This window comes from Helicoverpa zea, chromosome 16 (assembly GCF_022581195.2).
Source record: "Helicoverpa zea isolate HzStark_Cry1AcR chromosome 16, ilHelZeax1.1, whole genome shotgun sequence".
Lineage (NCBI taxonomy): Eukaryota > Metazoa > Arthropoda > Insecta > Lepidoptera > Noctuidae > Helicoverpa > Helicoverpa zea.
In genome coordinates this window covers 11,383,524-11,410,622 of record NC_061467.1, presented here as the reverse complement: position 1 = coordinate 11,410,622, position 27,099 = coordinate 11,383,524, and the positions used below count along the sequence as shown (strand labels likewise).

The 27,099-nt window shown below is 38.6% G+C and overlaps 5 protein-coding genes and 1 non-coding gene across 9 annotated transcripts in view; 1 reads left to right on the top strand and 5 right to left on the bottom strand.

Annotated features, from left to right (window-relative positions):
* The window catches only part of LOC124637772 (E3 ubiquitin-protein ligase Ubr3), a 66,100-nt gene extending 65,193 nt beyond the window's left edge, over window positions 1–907 (bottom strand). For 3 of the 4 annotated variants that reach the window (XM_047174413.1, XM_047174411.1, XM_047174414.1), the window contains exon 1: window positions 391–907. In XM_047174413.1, the coding sequence (XP_047030369.1) occupies window positions 391–607 (217 nt within the window). In that variant the 5' untranslated portion in view covers window positions 608–907. The remainder of the gene's footprint in view (window positions 1–390) is intronic. The other variant, XM_047174412.1, reaches the window with a different exon arrangement.
* An 820-nt stretch (window positions 908–1,727) lies between these two features.
* Window positions 1,728–5,935, top strand: LOC124637697 (probable ATP-dependent RNA helicase DDX56). The gene is made up of 10 exons (XM_047174316.1): window positions 1,728–2,014; window positions 2,193–2,417; window positions 2,531–2,793; window positions 2,986–3,246; window positions 3,385–3,727; window positions 3,919–4,016; window positions 4,264–4,405; window positions 4,675–4,911; window positions 5,222–5,300; window positions 5,831–5,935. The coding sequence occupies exons 1-9, from the start codon at window positions 1,955–1,957 to the stop codon at window positions 5,288–5,290; spliced, it is 1,698 nt and encodes a 565-aa protein (XP_047030272.1). The 5' UTR covers window positions 1,728–1,954; the 3' UTR covers window positions 5,291–5,300; window positions 5,831–5,935.
* A 1,263-nt stretch (window positions 5,936–7,198) lies between these two features.
* Window positions 7,199–7,362, bottom strand: LOC124637889. Its single transcript, XR_006985298.1, has one exon. It is a non-coding gene; the product is annotated as a U1 spliceosomal RNA (small nuclear RNA).
* A 530-nt stretch (window positions 7,363–7,892) lies between these two features.
* Window positions 7,893–9,894, bottom strand: LOC124637694. Its single transcript, XM_047174313.1, has 5 exons — window positions 9,732–9,894; window positions 9,156–9,311; window positions 8,854–8,946; window positions 8,457–8,599; window positions 7,893–8,197 (listed from the first exon to the last, which is right to left on the bottom strand). Exons 1-5 carry the CDS (start codon window positions 9,777–9,779, stop codon window positions 8,002–8,004), a joined length of 636 nt encoding a protein of 211 aa, XP_047030269.1. The 5' UTR covers window positions 9,780–9,894; the 3' UTR covers window positions 7,893–8,001.
* A 313-nt stretch (window positions 9,895–10,207) lies between these two features.
* LOC124637767 lies at window positions 10,208–13,226 on the bottom strand. Its single transcript, XM_047174405.1, has 7 exons — window positions 13,200–13,226; window positions 12,495–12,680; window positions 12,158–12,253; window positions 11,759–11,964; window positions 11,260–11,436; window positions 10,685–10,942; window positions 10,208–10,314 (listed from the first exon to the last, which is right to left on the bottom strand). Exons 1-7 carry the CDS (start codon window positions 13,224–13,226, stop codon window positions 10,215–10,217), a joined length of 1,050 nt encoding a protein of 349 aa, XP_047030361.1. The 3' UTR covers window positions 10,208–10,214.
* A 1,653-nt stretch (window positions 13,227–14,879) lies between these two features.
* LOC124637584 (sodium-dependent serotonin transporter) lies at window positions 14,880–26,729 on the bottom strand. Its single transcript, XM_047174164.1, has 12 exons — window positions 26,670–26,729; window positions 26,241–26,400; window positions 25,723–25,857; window positions 20,911–21,130; window positions 20,391–20,529; window positions 19,761–19,895; window positions 19,318–19,496; window positions 18,947–19,116; window positions 18,521–18,645; window positions 16,758–16,942; window positions 16,216–16,399; window positions 14,880–15,875 (listed from the first exon to the last, which is right to left on the bottom strand). The coding sequence occupies exons 1-12, from the start codon at window positions 26,727–26,729 to the stop codon at window positions 15,804–15,806; spliced, it is 1,764 nt and encodes a 587-aa protein (XP_047030120.1). The 3' UTR covers window positions 14,880–15,803.
* Between the last annotated feature and the right edge of the window lie 370 nt (window positions 26,730–27,099).

The following is a 27,099-nucleotide window of genomic DNA, read 5'->3' as shown; positions in this document are numbered from 1 at the left end:
ACCTACTTAATTAACAATTGTCCAACATGCATTACGTATAAATAATGTAATTATGTCAATGTCAGTCCCCATTAGCTTGTAATCAAACTTTAATGATTAAACAATTGCCTTTTCTGTATGGGATATGCCAATTGAACTGTTCTCATTCTATAACTGTACTTATTTCATAAAGTAGAGACAAGAATTGCCCATATTTGTTGTATTGGAAACATCTATCAACAGATAGTGAAGTCTTGATACAACAAACAATGGAAGGTCATGTGGCGCTACAGCTTCAATTAGACATAAAAACTACGCAATTGGTGCAATAAAACTGTTATAACTTCAGTTCATAACCTACAAACTATCATAGACGTATTTTGAAGAGTACAGTTAGATGCTAGAACCCACCTATAGTAGCGAACTCGTCCGGCGTCCTCCCGCCGGCCAGCAGCCACCGGCACCAATCTATGGTCTCCCACTCGTCGATGGCCTTGCTGGGGTTCAGCAGGACGTCCAGCAATGGGCCCAAATGCTGTGGGGAACCATTCTCACAGTCCGCGTGTATGTATGCAGCTGCACCCCTCTTACCCTTCTTCATAAGCACTTGAGCGGTAGAATTCGACATTTTCACACTTTGATCACCACAAAACCGAAACAATTACACTAAACACATAAGTCACCATATATTTCGGTCACTCACGGAAGAAACACTATTTCAAGTTTTACATAAGGCAATGAACTGCGGTCCGTAACGTCGTTGTGGTATAACATTTTTGCAAGTCACGAATACAATTTTGGATGAAATTACACTAACACGAAAACGTTGGGGTTGAAACAATCATTGAATATCGAAAATAGATATAAATAACACCGTTTTAATGAAAATATGCAATGCAGAAACAACTCGGCCATTCGTTTAGAGTGGTCATCCTAAAAAAATATTTTATTTCTGTGTCATGCTGTTGGTTAGCATGCCAGTGCAAAAAATAAGTCATTTTTATTTGATGCAGATACAGAGGTTTTCTTTATTGCAATATGCAACTGCGATAAATCCCTGCACAAACGATAATTCTTGGTAAATGGCAATTCGTCGATTTCCATTTTTTATTTCTACATCCTGCCACCGTGGTCGTGTGTATATTCCCTCGAAATACATTTTGCTACCAGCTGCCAGTACTTCTTATACATTTTACTACCAGCGACCAGTAGTTGCTACTAATTATTATATAGCTTCGTAGTTTTGGAGATCATCAGCCGCTAATAGTGACAGCAATTCTGATAACAGGATTCGCAGTCACTTTTTTCAGAGTGATGAAATTGCGCAAATATTTTCTTTTAACAAGACTTTCTACTTATACTTAGCTACCTTTAAAGACGGTCAACAAAATTACACCCTTTATGTATTCTATTGCACACTTTCTTCATTGTCTCAGGGTTACCTTGTAGGGTATAGGTTAAGCAATGAGAACCTCCCCAGTGGGGCCCAGCTGGGACAAGGCCTGCCGGGGCTGCGGGATTGTTCGAAAAAGTTACCGCGGCCCTGGTACATAAAAGGCCTTCGACGGAACACGACGGTTTTTATTCAGTAAGAGTCTGACACTTCCTCACCGCTGCTAACCCACAGCAGCCATTTGATGATTTTTCGCGTCGTTAAGAAAAAAGACCCCCCTCTTTCGGCAAGTTGGTTAATAATTAGTAAACATAATGAAAATATCAGTTGAGTCTATTCCTTGTAGAAGATTTTTAACTGGCAATAATCTTAACCTCTGCAAATGGCGACGACATGCCAAAAAATTCAAACACGTGAAAATAAGTTATAAATACTGATTTGTTTTGAATTTTTATCGTGTATCAGTGTAAAGCCTAACTTACATAAAAGAAACGGTCATTAATTTGTTGTACAAGTTACAAGTTGTTGTTTGGTTGGGAGAAGGTTAATCAATTTAATAATTTTGATTCTGCGACTCAAAACATGGGTGAAGAGAAAAAGGTTATGTTTCATGAAATGGAACTTGATGATCGGATATTGAAGGTAAATACGAGACTGCAATATCAATTGATAGTTCTATTTAATTTAACGACTGAGCATTATAATTAGACCCATTATTACATGTTAAACTTGCAAAGGAATACTTCTCATAATTATGATTACTGATCACGCGTGGTAATTATTTATTTCCGCAATTGTGATAACAGGACTTTTTCCACAGGCTATATCGCAATTGGCATGGCCGGAGCCCACATTAATCCAGGAAACAGCCATACCACTTCTGTTAGAAGGCAAAGATGTGTTGATGAGGGCTAGAACAGGTTCTGGCAAAACTGCGGCCTTCACAGTTCCTGTTATCCAGAAAATATTGAACTTAAAGAACACGAGTACACATCAGTGCATCAGGGCTCTTATACTGTCGCCAAGTAAAGAGCTGTGTGGACAGGTGAGAGCTCACATGCTTTCTATCTGTGAGACTGGAATCCACATCATGCAATAATTTTTATAACTATATAAATTCCTAACAATACAATATCATTTTCTAGTGAAAAATTTCAGATTACGTCTGTCATCAGTGATCTAACAACAAAATGTGCGAGAGAAGTAAAATGCATAGACATATCATCCAGCGGAGACACCCCTACACAGAAGGCCTTATTGTCAGACAAACCAGACATAGTTGTGGCAACACCGTCAAGAGCGTTGGCACATTTGAAGGCAAACAACATGAGGCTGAAGGAAGATTTGGCTGTGCTGGTAGTAGATGAAGCGGATTTGGTATTTTCATTTGGTTATGAAGATGAAATCAAAGAGTTGTTAGGGTAAGTTACTTACAATCTTAGTCTGATATGAGAGATATGATAAATAAATAAATAAAGAAGAATGATTCATTAACCTCTAACTAAAAGCTTGCTTAACTCTTGAAATGGACATAGTATCACTATCTCATAATCATGGTTAGACCAAAAATATACATTGTTGAACAATTCCTTAATTGTTATTTTCTTTTACAGACATCTACCAAAAATATACCAAGCAGTGTTAGCATCAGCCACACTGTCAGATGATGTCCTAAGTCTGAAGAAGATTGTTCTGCGTAACCCAGTGACTCTGAAACTAGAGGAACCGGAACTAGCACCTTCAACACAACTGCAGCATTACCATCTGTTTGCTGAAGAGGATGACAAGGCGGCCATATTGTATGCTCTGTTGAAGCTCAACCTTATTAGAGGGAAGAGTATCATATTTGTTAGGACTGTGGATAGGTGTTATAAGTAAGTAGCTATTATCTCTTTGAAATTTTTTATACACCATCCATTGCCAGCATAAAGCTAAATTCATAAAATCCGCTTTTTAAACTAGCAGCTGGAGAATGTTTGGATTGAGAACTAATTTGCCACATATTGTTTCAGATTAAAATTATACCTAGAACAGTTCAAAATAGGTTCCTGCGTTCTAAACTCAGAGCTACCCGCTGCAGTCAGATGTTTATCAGTAGACCAGTTCAACCGAGGAAGGTATCAGATCATCATAGCATCCGATGAGATGGCTCTGGAGAAACCTGACGGTGGTATATTGCCCATAGAAGAACGAAAGAAGAAGAAGCAAGCTTCAAAACGGAAGAAAGACAAAGAATCCGGAGTGTCTCGAGGAATAGACTTTCAGCATGTGTCAAATGTGATTAATTTTGATTTTCCGTTGGATGTGAACTCCTATGTGCACAGAGCTGGAAGAACAGCTAGAGGGAAGAATCAGGTAATTATTTGATACTGTTATAATGATTTATCTGTAAGATGATCCTTTGTTATAAATTTTGCTGCAAATGAAGGCTGATTGAATATGTTTTTCAATTAAATTATACTTAGCACTGTCTACCAGTTTTCCAGAATGTAGAAATGACATGTGTAAATGTAATGGAAACTTAATTCAATGTTTTCTCATTTCAGGGCTCAGTGTTATCATTTGTGTCAATAAGAGAAAAGCAGTTAATGGAAGCAGTAGAGGCGCATTTATCAAAAGGTTTCAAGGAACAGAAAGTCATACAGTAAGTGTCATGTATTTTACTATGAAATGATATCTTAAAATACAAAAATCTGTAATACAATAACTGAACTCCACTATGTATTTATTATCTTTTTTTACAACATGTTTCTATGCTTTTCTATTTGCAGCATAAAGTAGGGAAACATTAAAAAAAAATTGTTAGAAATAAAATCCTGCTATGTTATCCTCTATTATCTTTGTGGATGGAATTAAAGTTTTAATTTTACAAAAATATTCTTGTTTTCCAGAAAGTATGAGTTTGCTCTAGAAGAGGTGGAAGGTTTTCGCTACCGTTCCCGGGACGCGTGGCGCGCTGTCACCAGGATAGCTGTCAGGGAAGCCAGGCTCAAAGAGATCAAACAAGAACTGCTCAACTGTAAGAAATTGCAGGTAAATTGTATTTTATTTATCCTCTGATATTGGTTGAGTAATTACCATCGTATTACTTCACTTTAAAGTTTGGCATGCATAGGAAGAAATTTTACATATTTGCTCCAATTTGCTGACACAGAAAAATAATTATATATTTCCACATGATGAACAACTATTTTACTTATCTCTTTGAAGAACGACTAATCTTCTCTCTGAATTCCTCACACACCAACAGACTTTCAATTTCCCTCCAAAAACACTTGAAAATAACCCTCACATTTTCACAGGGCTACTTCGAAGAGAACCCAACAGACTTGGCAGCTTTACGAAGAGATAAGGCTCTACATACCGTGAAGGTCCAACACCACTTGGCTCACGTACCTGAGTACTTACTCCCTGCAGCCTTGAGGAATGAAGAGTCAGTGGAAGATGAGCAGGAAGGGGCGGCGGCACCAGCGCCCGCGCCGCAGAAGAAGAGGAAACAGAATGCCCAGTATGGCAGTGCGAAAAGACATAAGTACCAGGTTGGTTTCTATGCACGTTTGTTTAGTATATGCAGAGTTTGGATAGAAGGTGCTTGCCTTGTAGTGGGTGAATACAAAGAGTTTAAAAATCAAGTAATTGTTGAAAATATGTTTACAGCATCTGTAATCAATAAAAGTACATATTATTTTCTTACCAAGAAATTTAATTTTGTAAAATCATTTTATATGTTAGCTATTTTCTATCCCCTGACTCTCATTGCTTGCATAGCAGTTTCATATTGAATGTTACCGTAATTCTAGCTAGATCATGTAATAAATATTACTAATGTAATGTTATATTCTGTTCCAGGCTCGTCAAAACGATCCCCTGAAGAGTTTCGACGTGAAGAAGAAGGCGGTGACCGCGGGCGACACGTAGCAGACACTTTGTTAGTATCCGAACGGATGAACTTATAGACAATACTATATGTTTTTATATGAACATTTTATACGCACTTGTGTTAAGGTTGGAACAACACTTATACTTATAAGACGTTGCAGTTGTATAAGACGTTGAATTTCAATAAATTTTAATTTTAATGCTATTTCTTTTTTTTTGAGTCATAGGATTTTACTCAGAAGTTTTTCAAAATCGATATTTATCACATTGGTACATACGTTCTCAAAAGTGTCGAAATCGATATGCGTTTCCAATTAGAGGCTATCACCTATTTCGGTATATTGATAATATCCAGCACCATTTCGATACACTAAAAACTCATTTATCATATTGAAATATACATAATAATAAACAAACTCTAGAAACTTGAGGAAGTGCTCAAATATTAATCGTCGTTATGTAATTATCTGTTCTAAATGAGGTGTATTGAGCTAAGTGCAGTTCCAGCCTAAATGTACCAGTTGTACCTAACATGTACAAAATAAAGCATGTCTCATGTTGTGTTTTTCTTTCACACAGTTTCGTCGGTGTCTCCGCGAGATATTTAGTATAACCACCAGTTCGGTTAGTACGATCAATGTTACATCGTAGCATTGATGACAATAAATTATGTTTATTTTTCAACAAAGTGTTTATTTTCTTTTTTTATGGGGATTTTAAATCTAAAACAGCTTTCGCTTTCAGTTAGTCCATGTCGATGTACTATATAATATGTGTTAATTGTATGGTCCGCCATGAATAGTAAATCTGAAAAACGGTTAGTACTCGCCTTCAAGTGAATCCTCAAAGCTTTTTCACACTGGCAGATATTCCGCTCGATTTTTAAACGCCCATTTGTGCAGGCAGTGGTCACTTTGTTTGTTGTCGTTCTATCGCGACAGGGCCGTTCGAACAGGGTGTTGTCGCTCGAAAAATCTGTCAGTGTGTAAAAGGCTGTATGTCTGTGACTATATACTAATAGTCTCTCAATATAATGGAAAGTGTAGGGAAATGCTTCCCGGTATACAGGTATGGTCAAAGGTAGGTACGAGGTTCCATTCGGCACGGTAGAACCACAGATTACTAAAATAGTTACGTAGAACTGCAATTTCTTATGATATCATTATTTTGAGATATATCTTATACGTAAACTCTCACTATAAGCGCCGTTACCTAGCTGAGCTATTCTCAAGTTCTCAACTACTTATATTGGAGTTGGTTTCCATTTTCCAAACTACGCTTATGAACGAAGACTAGAGAATAGCAGCTAGTTTTACATGCTGAACATTTTTCGATACCATTCAACACTAAGGGTCAATTCCCACTGAAAGAGCAGCGGCCGGCAGCGGCCGTAATTGCAAGGGATTGGCGGCGCCGCGCTCTTACGTTTTCCGTGCTCTTACGGCCGCTGCCGGCCGCTGCTCTTTCAGTGGGAATTGACCCTAAACCAACAGAACTAGGCCACATTTAATACAAATCTTTTCCTACTCTACCTAAGTATGAAATAATCGTGGTTAGAAAGAACCCTGCCATTGGGTACTTATTCACATTACTCTGGGTACCTACACTCTGCTCTCCGAATAGGTGCATGCTTATGTAGATTTCTGCTCGTAGTCACCATCGGTTACTATTTATCAGTTGTTGCATGTAGTTAGATCTTGAGTACCTATTTCGTTTTATATCAGCCCACATTATTTCGTTTTATGTGCTTGCTTTAATTAACGTTCTGAGTTGGTATTTTGCATTCTGGAAATAATTCGCGACTGTAACTTGTTAACATTTTATTTGTGCATGTGTATACTGTCAGCGATATCATAAATAACCAAATTACCATATTGCAAGTCATATCAGCCAAATGTCATCCACACCTAACCTATTTATTTTGCTTATTTATCTATTGTTATTACGGAGGACCGCGCAGAACGCAAGTCCAACTACCAAAAATTACACGTACGACATACCCCTATTTGGGATAGTCACAGACGGACTACTCCCGGCCGCAGTGCAATGGCCGGAGTCCGCCCGGGGCAACCGCCTTCGTGATCACGGTACACCCTACGCAAGGTTAGTATGACGTCTGACAACCAGCCACCTCCTTTTATACCCGCTCCCGAGAATCTTAACACCGACTTCTAATTGTAGGGCATAGTGACATCTCTTATCACTTTTGCGAATCATTTTGGGTTACCCATTATGAAAATGCATAAGAACTGCACTTATCAGTATCTCAATTTTCCAATTAAAATCATGTATTCACGAGTAATTCTAATTTTAGTGTACTTTGGATCGCTTGTATTTAATTAATTAAGTAGTTTTATCATAAAATCCCTCGCATTGTTTAAAATAAATGTCATCAGACAACTGTCATACATTCTGGCAATAGCAATAAATTGAGTTCCGAATGAGCGGGAAATTAAAAGGTCTTGCTTGGCATGTTTTTGCTGCAGTAAACAATTAAATTTTATGGACCTACATGTACCTATATACCTACATATAGGTAATTTTATCGTCGCCTCGCCGTACCATGACATAGTTCCATACGCTCTAATTAACATGAGTATATAATGTCTACTTGCCTACAGAATACAAGGAAACACAAATCCACGATTCACCATTTTATTATCTTAAAATGACAGATTTATAACATTCTCAACGATTACAATAATGTTCGGACTAGACTATAACTTGAATATTCTTAAAACAACTCAACGTTAGACGGATTTAGAATATCTCTTCTTCTTGGGCGGTTCTTTGATGATGACCTTGGAGTCGCTGAAGGCCCGTCGCAGCGTGAGTGCCTGTTGCCTGAGAGACACGTTTGTAGACGACTGTAGGGTGGATAGGGGACGGTTCAGGTAATAGCCGTAGGGTCCCATCTCGCGACGCTGCCACGGACTTGTAGTGATCCTGTAGAATAGACAAGCACATTGTTAGGACTGGTGCTATAAGCGTTAGAAATGAACTGATTTGAATTCAGAAAGTGTTGTAAGTCAGGATCATGGATGTAATCATTATTTGAGCTGGATGTTGTGCGTTGTGGCTCAGAGTGTGAGAAGGTTTTAGGTCTCTAATTTACTATCATTTCATTTCTGGCTTCATTAAAAATCACTTGATTGATCTAATATTCTATACATAGATATATAGGTAGTATTCTATTCTGATGTACCATATCATGAGCGGCGGCATCTCGGGGCGCGGTCGCGTCTGGATGTAGAACGCGAGTGGCGCCACGCCGCACATCCAGATCATCCACTGCTGCATCATCTTGCGGCTCTCCAGGTCATCCTCTGACATTATTACCATTTCGTCCTGTAAAGTTTATATTTAAGGATATTAGACTACCTTACGGAACGACCGCGCGCGCGAGCGAACGGAACGAGTGAAGCGAAGCGAGTGAAGTCTTCACTATAGTGTTAGTAGACTATAGTGTTCCTTGGCAAAATGGGCTGTCTAACACTGAAAGAACTTTTCAAATCGATCCAGTAGTTCCTGAGATTTGCCGTTCTTAAGTATTTCACCAAGCATATTTGGTCTTCAAAGTATAAGGTCACATATAAACTTACTTCGAAACAGTATTCAACGATACTCTTCAGGAGCCTGACAAGCATCACCCAAAAGTGTAGACTGTATATCACCATCCATATGAACAGTAGGTGCTGGAAGAATAACACTGCTATTAGTGGAATAGCTCGTGATAGTACAGGATAGTAGGCATTACCTACTTCGCGAAGCCAGATATAAATTAGATAGCGTTTAACCGCATCCAGAATCTTGCCAAATTTCGCTGCAGGCAATTCTGCCGTTTTATTCTTGAGGCACAGCAATAAAAACGTACGTACCAAATAAGCAAAATAACGATGTTTACCTGTAAAATAAGTTCCCAGAGTGGCACGCGTCGGAACACGAAACGTCTAAAGAGCGCGGAGAGCACCCTCTGCGCAAGCGCCGCCGCTCCACTCGCCCACAGCACTGTCGGCACCACTGACAACAAGCTCTCCCCACATTTTGCCCATTCTAATAGCTGGAATCAGTTATGTGGTAATCCATACATTGTGCCAAAAATAGGAATTGAAAAGGGACTTAAAGCTAACTTGGAAGATGCTGATTCCCTTGAGTAGGTACTGGTACCTACTCTTTTCTAGAAAAATTACAATGCAAGTATACAAACAGCGTATTCGTATACGTATGTAATGTAGAAATGTAGGGTATATTTACATATAGAAACACGTGAGAATATGGAAATCTGACTCTACCATTGTATAACTGCTTAAGTAATGGAATGTGGGTAAGGCCATACTACTCGCATTCTTGCAGTCATAAGGAGTTAGCTCAGGTTCATGCCAGCATAGTCAGTAGAGAGTGAAAGGTGGTTTAATGTAGGTTTATCCTGTACTTCATAAGTCCTTTCTTCCTGAGAAGTTGTCAAGAACTGTGTTCTCACCTCATATCCTTCATTTTGCAAGTAAATCCATAAAGAGGTATTCCACATCACAATTTTATGTATCCAAATAGTTGACAACGAAATTTAACATTGGTATTGTAATCTGTTAGACTTTCTTTGTTGATTTACACAAAAATATTAATTCCTATGTCACCATGATCGTTTTGACATTTTCCCAAACAACATTTTGATTGTCTTGACAGTATTTTTTTATAAACGATATTAAATAATATTGGCTCAAGTAATTTTCACGAGATCCTAGCTAAAACCTGCATACGTATAGACCCTTCTGTTCCCTTCAATATAAAGCTCCACTGATACCCTGACCCACATTGTCATTTCTGATGTAGTTAATTAGTAAGTTGCTCCTTTGTTGCCGGCAAAAGTCTCTCAATTAAAATAAAATAACATGTAGGTAAAACAATATTTTATTAAAAGAACCAAGATATAGTACAATTGTGTCGAAGCCCATAGCTTGTGGATTTACACCCTGCAGGGGAAGTCTTCAAGGGTTTCCATCTTGGGTCCCCCCACTTCCAGGCACACAGACGCTGGTGTGCGGTGTACACGCACATCTCGTTGCCTGCAAATCGATATAAAACATTAATTCCTGATGAAAATATGTTTTCTGCTAATAAACTGCTAAAGCCAAGTTCAATCTTTACGGCAATAAATTCATATTTCACCTGTTATGGCAAAATATGTAATGTAATTTTTGGGGCCCGTAAAGTTCTTGGAGAAGGTTGTCATTAAAACCATTATCCATATACCTATGCGCATGGTATGAAACACAATCGTTTAAACGCACATCAATATCACATTAGGTATTAGCTGTTTCACGCAGTTTCCCTCTTACATGATGGAAAAGAACTTAGTTCCTGGGCTATATTCGGCTTCCATTAAGTGGATCTTTAGGTATAACGATTTGTCGGATAATATCAGATCATCCCTACCTGGATAAAAGTTCGTAGCTTTTCAAATGCATCAGCGGTGGCCTCACTCGATTGCCCGACCAGATGGACACTGAACTCCTTCGGTGACTTCCTGAGCCCCGCGTTGGAGTCACTGGGTCGCTGCTCTTCGCTGGGTCGCTGGTCTTCGCTGGGCCGCTGGTCTTCGTTAGGCCGCTGGTCTTCGCTGGTCTCATATGTAATCCCGCTGAAGGTGCCGCTGACGTCCATTGAAGATCTCTTGGGAGACGCGATCTCACTCTAGTTAACAACGCTTTGCCTAAATAAACGATAAGCTACTATTCTAAAAAAAAAAGCCTGTCGGATGCCTCATCATTCAAGTTGTATTAGACCATGTAATTCATGGGTCTTATATCCTGCTGCTGTAAATGAAAGGGATTGTTTAATGTTTTACAGTGCGGAAAAGGGGGATTGTTTACCTCAGCAGCTATCTGCATCTGCATGTATAATAATACCTGTTCAAGTTAATGGGCAAACCCTGTGCCGTTTACAAGTTCCTCCTCATAAAAGGTGAATTATAATTGGAGAAGCCAGTTATAAATAAGTAAAAGCATTACGTATGAGTGGCCCCGTCAACCCTGGTGTTGGTCTCCAGCTGGCCTTGTGGGGCGAACCCTCGCAGCCGCCGATGGACGGAGCCGACGAAGCTGTTGACCTTCTCCATGGTGAGGCTGACTCGCTCCGTGGCGCGTTCTTGCAGCTCGGTTTGCCTGATCCCCAACACAATTGTGCACCTTAGATACGTGAATATAAAGTACTAAAACATGAATGCTGTAAAAAAACTTGTAGCGAGGGTTTGATGTTTTGTGATGATTGATGATTTGATGTGAGCAGGAAACTATCATAGTTAGACTTCCTGAAACTACAACGAAAATATCATCATCGCCAGCCTTTTTATCGCCCCACTGTTTGGCACAGACTTTATCGTTACCTCATAAGAATGTAAACAAAATCAAACAAAAAAATGCACGATGGCTGCTCGCAAATTAGAACCATTCCGTTTGCAAGAAGACATCGTGCTCGAAAAAAAAAGATATAGTAATGAACCATACCAACCACTGTTCCAAATACGGCATATTGAATCTCTGGCAGTAGTGCTTGCGTACATAGTCGGCATAGCAGAGCGAAAGGAACCAGCAAACGGTGATGTGGATCTGCGGCTGCTGCTGACGGAGGAACCGCGTTAGCGGGCCCAGCGGCATCAGCTCCGTCTGCCCGCCCAGCAGACCTGCTGTCGTCATCTCTAGCAGCACGCTTGGACTCTGGAGACATATGAATATAAATCAAGATATGTTTAGTGATACATTCTTGAGCATTCGACTGGATCAAATCGTTCGTTATAGCCTTTTTATCGTCCCACTGCTGGGCACAGACCTCCTCTCACATGGGGAAGGTTTGAGCACTGCACTAGATCAAATAGAGACTAAAAATGCATATAATGAAGTTAATACTTACATCTCTAATAAGCGTGTCGAGATAGTACTGGAAAAAGCGCATGGAGCACACCCACAGGTGGATCATTAGCGCCAACATGCCGAGGACCATCGTTGACTGAGAATTATAAACAAATGAAATGTAAGTAAGTAGACGGTAAGAAACGTGCGGCTTCCCATGTCATTCTGATTCTCCTTGGGCTAATGTAGGGCCAATTGGAAAATGTGGATGCACTTTTGGAAGTGACCCTTAGTTTAAGTTGGTCTTTCATAGCTGAGAATCTGAGAAAGTTTATCATAAGAACTCTCACTTCTTTGTTCAAGAACGTAAAAAAACAAAGTAGTCTCCTCCAACTTACAATCAAGCACTTCTCCAGCAACGACACATGGGCCTGGTCTCCGGCGATGAACACGGTGGCCTCCAACTCGTTGTAGAGGAAGAGAGCGGCGGCGCTCGCGAACACCGCCGTCGGGCCCACGCCCCATATCTCGCCGTTGCAGCTCAACCACTTCGCTAGTGCCTCTAGGTTCGAGTCGTATAGGTTCTGCGATAATTGGTCCATTGATGAACAACTTGTACAGTTAAGTAATCTAAAGTCTATTAACATAATCCTGTTAAGTATTTGCGTGACATGTAAATATTTCTATGAAGGGAATAGAACGTCACAACTTCAGACATTTTCCAGTACCACTTGCCCAGCCTCTAGATACTATATAAGAACCTGAGAGGTCCTAATTTCAAACGATCTAAGATCTCTCTTTTGTCGTATGTTGCATTGGTCTCTGCAATTATTTCCTTTTGGTATAATTGTCATTCTTTAAGTTGGTAAGTAATCGTTAAGATGAAGAGTGATTGTAGTGCTTTTTCATGAGGAAATTGCTAATTTAAGGAACACTTTAAATGCATGGGTTAACAGTAAAGATACCTTCGAAAGTTTGAAGCTAGTTAGTAATATTAAGAAACAGAGAGTGAGAATTCAGTCAGCAAGTATTTTCTTTTTCATCTGATATTGCAGTACAGTCACACTTTATCCCATACGATTTAAAGTAGATCTTTAAATTACCAATGTTGTGACTCCTGTAGAATTCATTTGCTCCACTTTTATACGTTTTATATCTTACATGTTGCGTTTCAATAGTCTTACATAGTGGTTTTGTTCTGAAATCCAAAGGTTTAGTTCTCCATTTAAATATTGTTAAATAATTTACTTGAAAACATGAAAATATATATCTTTACATTTATGAACCTACAGCTGTTCTAGTCTAAGCTGAAATGAAGTTCTCCTTTGGGTACCTAATTTCGCGTGCCAATTGTAAAAATGTGCCAGCTGAGAGGAGGTGTACACTTTGTTTGTACTTAGTGGGTTATTACAAATTCTAGTGTTCATGTACCCTTTGGGTAATCCAAAACTATCCTGTACCCCTACATTTTCCATCATTAAACTGAAAAGGACTATTTGATTATGTTGCAGGACATAAAACAGCAATAACTTACACAATGTGTGTTAAAGCTTACAGACTTCCCCGCCATGCAAGCGGTGCGAGTGTTACTCTAGCCCTCTCTATATTTAACATTTTCACTTTGCGGTATCATTAATATACTTTATCACACTTTAGATTTTACTATAATATATAACAATACTGTTTTTTTGGTTAGATTTCTACGGATCTGACTTTGTGATGGATATTGAATTTGTCAAATCGAGATGGCAGTGAGTGGCGTTTGAGTCAGGTTAAAACCTTATTTTATCTAAGGAGTTTTATATTGATGAGGTAGTTTGTTTCCTCGGGAACCACTTTTTAAATTCTTTTCAAATTATTGTCAAATGTACCATACATACATATTAGGTATGTATTATAAGGTATCACATTGTAGTACTTTCAGGGTCGGGACAACAATATCGAGGAAAAGGGGTTGGGTACAAATGAAAAGCAATTTATTGGTAAAACAAATGGCTAGATGGACCTGTAATGGCTGGTACAGGCCCAGTCTACACATCTGTGTTTATTCTAACACACGACCGACGAATACACGGCTACACAACAACCACTACACATCAACATTGAGTACATCATTATCAACAAAACACATACAAAAATAAATCAACAAATATAGTCAAATCACGTAAATATAACTCTGTGGGTATATGAACTACTTTTCAAATATATTTTTTTATAAAAACACTTATTATTTATTGAGTATCTAGATTCTAAATTGGTTTAATATAAGCTTATAACTGGAAGGAGATTATTTTGTTCGATATTTCGCTATATTTTTCTAAGACAACTACTGAATGAAGAACTTTTCACGATAAGTTGTATTTTTATACATATTTTATTGAGTAAAATGTCATAACAACACTTTTGTAGGCGAATGTCTATGTATTTCCCGAATATTTAAATATATTTTTCACTAATAGGTACGATAATATTCAAAGATATATTTTCCTACGATTCGAATTAACTTCGTAATTCAAAATGCTAGAAACTGCAGCTAAGTAAGCCCGAATTCATTAATTTTATTCATCCTAATATATTTTTTTTATTAATACGCATTATCATAAATATGATAAAATACAAATCTACAAACGTTATTTTATTTGTCTCAAGCCAAAAACTTGCGCGAATATGCTACACAACGTTTATAAGAAGACCCAATTGGAATATCATCAGATACACTAGTTACTTCAACTACACCTATTTTTAATATACATTTATCAATGTTTCAATAAATATCTCTACAAAGTAATAATGCTTTAAGATACTGTTTTATAATCGTATTTTCTACACTGAAAACCTAATCATATGATCCCATTAACTTCATTTCACATTTCAAGTATTATATACAAATGTTATATACCTTATTTCTAATAGTAAATATATATCGTTTCTGCACTCATTGCCCAGGAGTATAGAAATGTATATATTTTTTGAATATTTCTATAAAAGCTTATTTACAATGGGGTTTGCTTACGACTAATTATTAAAATGTATTTAAGAAATAATCCATGCATTTATTCACAAGTTGAAATTACATATACTACCAAAAACTACTGCTAGTTCGTATAAATAATTTTATATGAATCTATATAGTTCATGGGTAGTATAAGTATTTCTTACATCCACGCAATTACTCTTTATAGTCTGTCCAGCAACACTTTTTTAGGATATACAACAGTAATTATAAATAATTTATTTAAGTCCATTATACACTTATTTATATATTCGTTGTTGGTATATTAGTACACGACGAATAAATATTGAAAAATTTAAATACTACAGTTTTTCCATAGGCTTTCTTTATTTTTACTTAAAGCAATAACATACTGATTGTTATTATTTTTCTCGAAAACTTTGTACACATTATAAAGAACTACGAATTTTCTACATAATAATATTTTCTTAAACATTTACCAAAAGCCGATAATGCTTAAAATCTACGATGTAACTTTGGTTTATTTTATTAAATCTACAATACAATAACATACCGGAGTTTTATATCAACGCTTATAATTACAATTTTGACTAATAAAATGCAATATTTTTTTATAATACTGTTTGGGGTAATACTGCAGAGTTGGGGCGACTTTGCAGAGTGCTGCAGAGTTTTAGACGAGCCACTCGATGGCTGGCTTCGTCTGCAGAGGGGCTGAGCTGTATTGGTCAGGTCACAGGCTGCAGAGCGTTGGGTCCGTTGGCGGTATCGAGATGACTTCAGGTCGCTTGATGGTTTTGATTCGCTGGAGAACAAAACAAGACATCAGACGTCTACATCACTACATTTATTTATTTAGTACTAGCTGATCCCGCGAACTTCGTATCGTTCAAACCTTCCCTGGACCTCTACAAACATTTTAAAACCAAAATCAGCTCAATCGGCCCGGCCGTTCCCGAGTTTTAATCAGACTAACGAACAACAATTCATTTTTATTTATATAGATAGATATTGTATTATGAGTTTTTTTAATAACATAATTTCTCGTTGGATATTGAAGTGTTGGAGGGATTAAGATACATTTTACAAGTGTCCACATTGAGAACCTCCTCCGTTTTGGGAAAATGGTAACACTGGCTACTTACATGAAGGAAACTGCCAGGCGTTATGATGAACTTGTATAGAATGTAGAGAGGGATGCAGGAGACGGTGGTGCCGGTCATGACCCAACCCACCGTGATGGACCAGGCCGGGTAGGAGTACTCGCCGCCCAGCATCTCTTCGTGTGCTAGGACTGATACTATGAAGAGTACCAGCAGGAATACTGGACTGTGGGGGGAAAATGATAACATTAGTGTCAGGTGTTTATTGATTTAGGTTTGAGTTGAAGAAATCTATCACTTCAAATATGTTATCTGCAAATGATTTTAATTTATTCAAAGTTATCGTTTTATTTTGATGATGTGATTGTTTTCTTTCCCTGGGCCAATAATACTCAGGCTTAGCAAAGATTCCAACGAATTAAAACCTCCTCCTGTTTGAACTCGGTTAAAAAGACAAGATAAAATTACAAAAAAATTACCGACATCTGGGTTTTTGATTCGGGGGTTAAAATTCAAACGCAGAGAACCCTTTCAAAGAAATTATTCACAAAACACTCACAGCAACTCTCGAAACTACTCCTCACCTGATATAAGACCAGCAGGCCCTCCAGAACCATCCAGGCGTGTGTCCCAGCATGGTCCTCACGTCTTCAGAGAACCGGTCTACTCCGTACACCCAGCAGACACCAGCTGCCTCCGCAAACACCACGAATAGGATGGCCAGCCCGGGGCCGTACACGTTAAGTAGGTCTACTAGGTATACACCGCCCTATGGGATATAATACAATATTGTAATTCGTAGTAGATCAGACAAAAACTATGTCAATTATCGGAACCAAAACCAATACATGTGTCAATTACCTATTGCAACTGTCGTAAGTGCCTAAGTATAGTTGCATAGGGGTGACATACCTCAAATTCTTTTCCATTTATTTTTAGGTCGAGGTATACAATGTAGGATAGTCATCATATCATCAAAATATAGTAACCCAAGGAAAGCATAGAAAACTTCAGAATAAAGTAATTGTGGGTATTTTCGGACTAGACTCCTTTATTCGTTTCTGTCCATTTGAAAAGCCCCTCAAAATCAAACCCTGACTGACACCACAATTGTACCCTTACAGACACTTTACTAAATATACAGTATACAGAACAATTCCTCACGTAACTAAACAGCTTGCTAATGAAATCAGGAGCGAAATAAAAGCAAAACAAACCTCGGAGCGCACCAGGTCATCCCGTTGAGTGATGGCCATGAATTATGTATCGGAATACATTCCCGCAGATAACGGAATGGTAATATATTAGGTACCTGTGTTGTTGTGCTGCTTAGAAGCTAGTGTTAGAAGTAAATGATGGAACAGTTTTGGTTTGATGTAGTAGGTAAGTTATAAATCAAGTGTGGGAAATACAGAAGGGTTATTTTGTGTGAAAGACTATTTCGACGAAGTACGGAGGCCTGTGTCGCTTGAACAAGATTATATGTTGATATTAGATCGGGAAATATGTTGAAGAAAGTATTTTGGGATTATATCTTTTACTGCGCAATTCTTTGAGGAAAACATGTAGGTAGAACAGAAACATTGTTGCAAGTAGTGATTTACAATGCTAAGTTTGTTAACCACAGAACTTTTTAAAGACGAATAAGTACGTAAAACTTTTTGTGGGTATTAAATTTTCGGCGCACACATCAATTCTTTCACGTCCTTATTTTCTATATTAATTTGCCACAAATATTTATCTACCAAATATCAATTTTTATATAGTCTACGAGGTCCCACATTATCCGTTTGGTCCGGCGCGAGTTACGGGTGCCCGGGTAACCGGGTAGCGTATGATGAAGCAATAACGTTTTGTGCTGACTCGGCCCGGCTGTAATCTTTCACTTGCCTCGCTAAACGTCCTGCCTAACTGCACAATCATTTCACTGACTCTTTATGGGTAGATAAGTTTGATGAGTAAAGTTCGTTAGTAAGAGGATTTGTAAGGTACGTATTACTTGCACTTGAAATAATAAGATGCAATCGTGTATAAAGATTGTATCCTTGTGATTTCTTCAAAGATTCAGTATTCCGCCATTTTGAAACCGGTCAAGAAAGAAAATTGTTTTTGTATACTTTTGTAAGAGGCTTAGAAGGACCTTGAGGGCTGTCCAAGATTTTTATAATATAGAAATTGTGTGAAATTGAGTTTGTAGTGTCGTTTATTTATTTACTTAGGTATATCCTGAAAAAAAAGTTGTATTCTATATACATATAAAGAAGACTTTAGAAGACTGAGCTATACCTGTCACAAACTGAGATAGACTTTTATTAGTTTTATGACTTGTTTTTTACTTGGTACTTACATAAGTAGTAGTCGGCAGAGCACAGATATAGATGAAGAGCAGTAACACAGCTACGAACGCCTCCCGGTGCCGCCCCAGCACGCGCGGGTACTCGTCACATAGCGCTGTCGTCACTGCTTCTAGACCTGATATAATTTACTGGATTTTTGAGAGGTACTCACAAATAAGTTATAAGTAAAGAAAAGCAAAAAAAATCCTACTTAAAAAAACATAGTACCTACGTTATCTTAGTATCAAAACGTGTGTTTTTATTTGGAATACTGACCTGAAATCCGGTATTTGATAAATGAGATCAGTCTTCATGGTACCTATGCAGGCCTATTGTTGGTTTGAAAAGCTCAAGATAGACATGAAGGTTGACGTATCTCTCAGTAATTATAGTAATTTTACGCGGACCTAAGTTATCAACTAAAAAAGCTGCATTACCTCCAAAAGTGCTGTCAAGTCCGAGCGTAATAAGCATGAGGAAGAATATGATGGCCCAGAAGACGGAGCCGGTCATGGTGGCGATGGCTTCAGGGTACACGATGAACACCAGCCCTGGGCCTTCCAGACCCACCTCCTCGATGCTCTTGTTCTGCACGTGCGCCATGTAGCTGGAGGATGGAGAAATATTATAATCCTTTTGAGATGTGATATAGAGACGAGTTCGGAGTTGAAGATTATGAGGAACTGTTTAACTTTGTAAGGTTTCAAGAGGTAGATGTAGGTGTATATTAGGTGTCCCTTTTATATCAAGCAATTCAAAAATTGTGTAGATGTAAGTCCTGAAATTATGAATGTTTGAAAGCACTCACCCCAAAACAGAGAAAATAACAAAACCCGCTAGGAAGCTAGTGAGACAATTGATGGAGGACGTGATGAGAGCATCCCGGTAGCAGTTGTTGTTAAACTTGTTATAACTGGACAGTGCCAGCAGCGTGCCGAACCCAGGACCCAGGGAGAAGAAGATCTGGGAGGCTGCATCGATCCACACCTGCGAGGGGAGTGGATAAAAATACCTTGGTTGAGAGTACTAGAGAGTAAGGTGTGATGGAAGTAAAAATTAGCAGTTTCGGAAAAAATATCGATATAAAAGATGTTTTGTTATTTTCTAGCAGTCAATGTATGATCCTTAGTTAGTTAGTGTATGGTCCCTCAATGTAAGAAATAGGTGCATGGACTAGGTCATTTGCACCCTATTGCAGAATGGATAGATGTAGATGAATTGTAACTGAAAATTGAGAGAGTAAATTATTACCTTAGAATTCTGCAGCTTATGCCACTCCGGTGTGAGGTAGTAGCGGATACCCTCGGTGGCTCCCGGCAGTGTGACTCCTCGTGCCAGCAGGATCAGCAGCACAGCATATGGAGCTAGCGCAGTTACCCAGACCACCTACAGAATTAAATAAAAGTAATATTTGACTTCTGCGCCCACGACGATGATGATTTTTTCCACGTAAGTAGATATTAGGTTAGAAAAATTTATGAGAATGGTTGCCATACACAGCATTAAGCACATCTTTTTCATAAAATGAGGCTTTAGTTGTGAAAAACCTCGAGGTTTACGCATTCAAACGAAAAGATAACGACTGTGATAAATTAGATATGACCAACTTTTAAAAGTAGTATCAATTTCGTTAAACTTTTCAACTTGAACATTCTTTTCAACAACCCCTTCCTTTTATTTTTCGGAACATCGGTACGTTTATTCGTATTTTATCAAATTGCCACTTGAAGGAAACCTTCATTCCGAAAATATTAGGTAGGTACAAGTCCAAACAGAAAATCTGTTTCCTTAATGTGTTAATACTGGTTAGCCTGTTTACCTCTACATACGAGTTATTTATTTACCTTATACCCCCTTTTCTATTTAATATGTACCACTAACCTTCCCAGCACTCCTGACTCCCTTCCACAGTGAGAAGTACACCAGCACAAAGACCCCGAACACGCAGAGCGCCAGCGACGGCTTGATGGGGCCCATGTAGTCCAGCCCGTTGGACTTGTGCTGCTCCAGCACGTTGCGTCTGTAGGGGGAAGGTCATATAAGAAGGTAAAAGGTGAACATATATTAAAAAAAAAAATTGGTATTTTTCATAGCAGTCAGGTAACCATAACTTTCAAACATGTCACCGTAATATTGGTTAACGTAAAATCAGTTCGTTAGATCATAAATCTTTCACCCACTTCTAAGGTGGCATCTGGAAGCCAGCTGTCAACTGCCACTTTTGTCAGCACTGGTTTGCATGTATTTATACGAAAGCGGCATTTCGCATTGGCTACGGGATACCAATGAGAAATGCTGCTCCTCGTATTGGCATCTCACTCCCAAATAGCACCTTTATGTCACACTTAGCAACCCGAATTCATTTGCGTCAACAATAAAAGAAACAACAACAAACTCTTACTCAAAGAACTCCTTAGCAGGCGTAGAAGCATTAGGATTAGTCTGCGGCGCCGTCACCGGAGAACACAGAGGGGTGTTCCACTCGTTGTTGCAACTCGTCCACGGCAGCACCGAGTTGATGGACGAGACGGACGCCACCAGGTAGTAGACCGCCCAGCCGATGATCGTGTTGTAGTACATGCCCATGTAGATGTCGATCATGCAGATCGCGTAGCCCACGCCTGGGAAGTATAGCATCCATTGGTTTGTTTTTCTAAGTTAGAAGTAAAGGGACATGTGATTCTAGAGGCTGATGAATGAAATATTGTGCAAAACAGACAGGACATACCTGGCAGAAGGTTTTTTGTTAGGTTAGGTTAGACTTTTCAGTCAAAAATTACACTAATGTTTAAACTTGTCATTATGAAAGTCCCTAATAAGACCGTATAAACAGGATCAACAACAAAGCAACTCAAAAGTTGAACCATCTCTCAATGTTTATTCCAAACCAAACGACACCCTTCATCCACCTAATTAAATTTAATGTCGCCAAAACCAATTTGGCAGCATCTTCGCAAACTGGCAATAAAACAGCATTCATCCATTCATTATCACATAATAAATCTCCAAGCGTTCGAAATCAAATTAATCAGTGCAGCGAGCGTCAATTTCGCGACGCAAACTTAGTTTAACTTGGAAATGAAATCAGTGCCATCTGTCGACATCAGTAATCAAATGATATCGCAACGCCTCCGCTAATTAGTTTAGCTGACACTAGATGGCGTTATTCACAATCGTGTGTTTGGTTTAGTGCAACTGTTGAATCGGTTTGTTATACGGCACAGAAGTGGAGCAATATTGATAGTTTCGTTAGTTTAGGTCTGAGCCTGAAATTCGATATTGAGTGTTGAGTTTTCGCTCGAGAGATGTTACTGTAATATGTATGTACTATGGATATAGTAAGTATTATGTGCAGAAAAAGGAGCTTTAACTTTTACTTTGATAGATATTTTTCATGCTGCCGGATTTAGTACAACATATAATCACATTTTATTTAATTTTTCAAATTCATATGATAATTAAATTAATATCAAAATTTACCAAAGCGAGATTTGATTATCTATGTGGCATCAAAGAAACGTAATATTTAATTTAGCAAAAAAAAAAAACATTAAAGACACACCATTACATAACTTCAACATACTCCAATCAAAACCATTACAAACTTCCTACACAAATAAATACCACGCTCCCCAATTCTTGTGCCGTTTCACACATAATTTGTGCTTGCCATCAATCCCCATAAGTTGGCAAATATTGCCATAACAAGGAACCTTCAGTTATCTGCGAAGGCCGCCGGTGATCTACGGCCTTCTCCGATAAGAGGAATTCGTAAACTGATGTATATATTGTGAATCTTTTCAATTTTCTATATTATGTCGCTTTAGTTGACTTGTGAAAGGAAATTTTTAAATTTTTGGATGAAGTTAGTTGAAAAAGTTGTTGAATATTAAAAAGGATAGCATATTTTCAAACCTATTTTAAAAGTCAAAGTGTTGTAGTTTTATTTCAAGTCTAAATTTCGTTAACTTCTGTCAATGTAAGACATAGTTCACATGGCATTGGACTGCATTTTTTGCAACGTACTAATAAATAGGTTCATACAACCATTTAAGTGTTATTATCTAACGTAAACGAACTGTTTATCTACCAAGCATAAGGCTTTAATCGGCCTACCCCTTAACATATTCTGGCGTATCGATATCAAAGACATTATCACGTTATTAACTTCACTTTAATTGGGGTTCAGGAAAATGTCCTTGATTTTCCACGTACTATCTAATTAAACGTACAAATATTTTTTGTAACTTCTTTTCGACTACGTAACTATGGTATTTTCCAAAGAATTAAACAGATCCTAAAATTGCATTTCTAATCCAAAGTCGTTAAGTCGAAGTTTTAAACGGTCTCGAGACTGTTATAATCGCTAGAACTTTGTAAGAAGTTTTCTAAAGATCTCGAAAGAAGTGCGAAGTGAACAAGTGTCGTGATTGGTCAAATTATTACTATCAAGCATCTGCCGGGAACCGAACTCCGATATAGCTAATACGACACGGACTGTAAAAGTCTTCGGTATTCTTTGGTATAAGAAACTATGCTCTGGTTATTGCAGGCGATATTTATTTTTTAATGTAATATAGGACTTAAGCGTTAGTACAATTTAAATTAAGCAAGAAATATGTATCTCGGTAATTCCCTTTTTTTTTCTTAACTTTACTGCATATTGTTATACCGTCAATATTCGATTATTTAAAACCACCTATTGTCCACTTCTGATATTATTGGACATAATACCTCTTTTGTTTCCCACACCTCTCTACAAAGCCTAGGTATTAAGATAGCTATCTAGATTGACTGTCACGTTCCTAAACGAAGCTGTCCAGAAACTACCATACACCTAACATAGGTAACATTATAATCCTTTATTGTTCCATACTACGGCGTAGCCTCGTAGCAGTCGTAGCCGTAGTCAATTCGTAGCAAACATTTATTTGACGTTCCTGCGATTTTACAAAAATCAGACTATCATCTAGACTTGGCGACATCTATTAGTGACTAGATTTGTACCTAGGTAGACTGAACTGAATGCTACGTGATCCGCTCCGCAAACATTTGCGGTGCCCTTCATCGACTCGTTCCAACTTATAGCAATGTCAGTGGGGGAAATTACCAACATGTATACACTGAGGTTTTCTTAGCCTATATTGAAGGTTTTTTAAGGTTTTTAGTCTAGTGGGTTATCTGGTTTTACTGTTAATTAATCCTTAATTTCATGGTTTAGAGATATATTTTGCAAAAAATATATTTTAAAATACAGTTTGAATGATGAATCGATATAGGTAGAGAAACATGTGTATGTATGTAAAACACGCAGCTGAATGAAATAAGTAAGTCGAAAATAATAGGAAAGCTTCGATAACTGTGTAAAAATATTATCTGTTGAAGTTACGTTACGGTACGTACAAATCTTTACACTGCCAAACTGCAAAACCACATACCCCACTCAATCACAAGTCAGCCACCAAACAGTGGGTACCTTAAGCTCCGTTTCATACATTTTAAGTAGCCACTAGCCATCCACTCTTCCCCGCCATTTGTCCGCGGTTAAAAGCATTGCCTCCTGTATATTTATAAGCAGTAATGTCCAATGACCGGACACTGCCGACACTCCCGACACTCGGACACTCGGTTTTAACACACGAATGCTGGAATTTAGTTATATATTGAGTTTGGAGGAAACAATAGGGGTAAGTGGTGGGCTTTTGTTCTGGTTACATACATAGATTAGAGAAGGGTTAGATAATAATAATGTCGACTTTGGTTGGAAGCTATATAGGTTTACACGTCAGTAGTGACATAATGTTACAGTATCGGGAAATCTGTTGTGAAAAAAATATTTAATATTTTCTTCGTTATGGAAAACAAGCTCTTTTCCGTGGTTCCACTCGCGTCGTAACGAAGCTACTTTCTGTACTCTGATAAAAAGTAGCCTGTACCCTTTCTCAGAATTTGGATCTGAGTACGTGAGAGCGCGACAGACAGAATTATTCTCGGATCTATGTACTATATTAGTCTTTACTAACATAAAGTCTTGAGTATAATCATATTTACGATTTACTTTTGGACAAAAACATTAGACTTTTACGTTTCTGATAATAAGGAACAAGTATCGCCATACAATTTTCAATAACAACACGACAGTGATTGCAAAAGAAATCCAAGGATTTCGAATACAAGCTCAAAAGCGGTTTTCAATCGTAAACAATTTGTAAGTAAGAATACCACTTAATACTTCAATACTGATTGTTGATCGTCGCTGTCTCCGGAGACATCGCCACGGCTCTCAGTATCCACACGCCATTGTAATATCTTTGATTGGTGGCGTTTGTACTCACTTTGGTTTACCTACTTACTGTTAATATTAGTATTTATTATTGGGGTATTTTATGTATTTTTTTCATTTATTTGTCTCAGGTATTTAACTTTGGTGAAATTGGTAAAATTTTAAGTTTGGTGTCCTTGATAAGCTTTTGTTGCAAAGGTTATGGTAATGGAAATAAGGAAAAATCTTACCTAAGCAGAATTCAAATTACCCATTTGGAATACAGTCTTACCTCAGCTGAGCCCAATATCTACATGCGAGTAACCTATTCCGAAAGTTTACGGCCATCGAAAACCAGCAGAGGGACTGGTCCCGATTTTTTTTTGCTAGACAGTTTTGTGTATTGTAAATGTATAATTGCTTTTAATAAAGTTCATACCTTTTCAAACGCAATAATAGGTTAACTCAAGACGAAAATTGCAATTTATAAAAAGTAGATACATTTAAACCGCTCAAATCGACATCCAGTTAAGGTGAATGCTTCAACTGGTAGGGAAGTTCAGATATAAAATGGTTATTTGATGCGTTACCTAAGTTAACGATTCAAAATGAGGCCCGATCTTACAGACCGCAGTAATAATATACTTTTAAGCATTTTCTGATATCTTGGTTTAACTGCAACAGTTCATACAATTCAAATATAACCACATGAATGTTGTAATGCGAAATATAATAAGTAGCATGTGAAATATGATGTCCTCCTAGCCGATAATCGGCTACTGCGACTATTCTCATGTAAGGAGTTTAGCCAGCTGCGTAGGACATATAATAGTGAACAAGCATTTGCGCAGGCACAGGTGTAATATAGTAATCTTATTACATTTGAATTGTAAGAACTTTCTCAAACACCCTACATTTGCTTCACACAGCTACGTTTTAATTTCTGCTTACCCTTCAGCGCAGGGCAGATCCTCTTCCAGAGCGTGAGGCAGCCGCAGCGATGGTACTGGCCCAGCGCCAGCTCCATGAAGAATAACGGCATCCCGCCGAACAGCAGCATCACGCAGTACGGGATCAGGAATGCACCTGGTGGAGAGCATTTTGTTGTAGTCTGGGTAGAAGAAGCGCGAAGCTCAAGATCTGACGCAATGGCGGAATATTGTGGAAGCCCTCTGTCCCAAGTAGGGACTACTAAGAACATAGGACTATAAGTCAAGTCAAGCAGGTTTAGGCTTTTACTGCCAAAGGATACACACTTTTCAATCTAGAATGGAATCGGCATATACATATTGATTGACTCATCCGTAATTTCGTGTAACACATAGAATACTATTTACTGTTTTCTTACTATTGGATTCGCCATGACTTTAACCCAGTACTTTCAATGATACACATCTTAAATTTAGACTTTTTAATATTCAGACCTTTAAATAATTCTGCAAAATTAGAAACACAAATCTCCAACATACCTCCCCCATTCTGGTAGCAGATGTAAGGGAAGCGCCACACATTGCCCAGGTCAACCGCGAAGCCGACCACCGCCAGCAGGAACTCCGCCTTCTTGGCCCAGGTCTCGCGCTCCCGGGGCGGCGTCAGCGACACTACCATCGACCGGGACTTCTGGGGCTGCTGCAGAGGAGGTCAGGTTAAAAGCTGGTATGTGGTTAAGGTCTACTTCGCTTTAGAAGTAGACCTTAACTTAGTATTTTGAAGATAATGAGCATCTAAAAGTGACAGCCAAAATAAAAAAAAAACCACACTGCGCTCACGAATTCACATGCCCAGCGAGGTGAGCATAGACAAATCCTTCCAGCTTGGCAAAGGTGTTTGTCCAGCGGTGGACGTCCTTAGGCTGACGATGGTCCTGTAGTACTCCTGGTGGTACTCACGTTGTTGGCAGTGGCGGGCGGGTCGGGCGGCGGCGCGGTGGGCGCGGGCGGCGCGTCCGAGGGCGGCATCGCTGTCGGCTCGCACTCGCCGTTGCGCCGCTCCGGCCCGGGGCTCTCGCCCTGCAACAATCACATGCTTAGCACTGTTCCTTCAAGTCTTCTGCCTAGCTTTTAACCAACTATGTTGGCTACCAGTCTAATCGGGTCGTTGAGTACCAGAGCGGCTGTTGCTTTGCTACGAGCTGCAGGATAATGTATATTGCGTTATACATAAGCTTCCTGAAGGCCTCTTGAAGCCCCGTTTAGATTTTTAGATCTTTGGTGCGGTGGTAAGAACAAGAACCAAGTGAGAATTAAGGTTCATTGCAAGGAGTACCTAAGTTTAGAGGAGCATCAGCAGCAGCAGGTCTGACGGTTATAGATAAAATGCACTTTATGC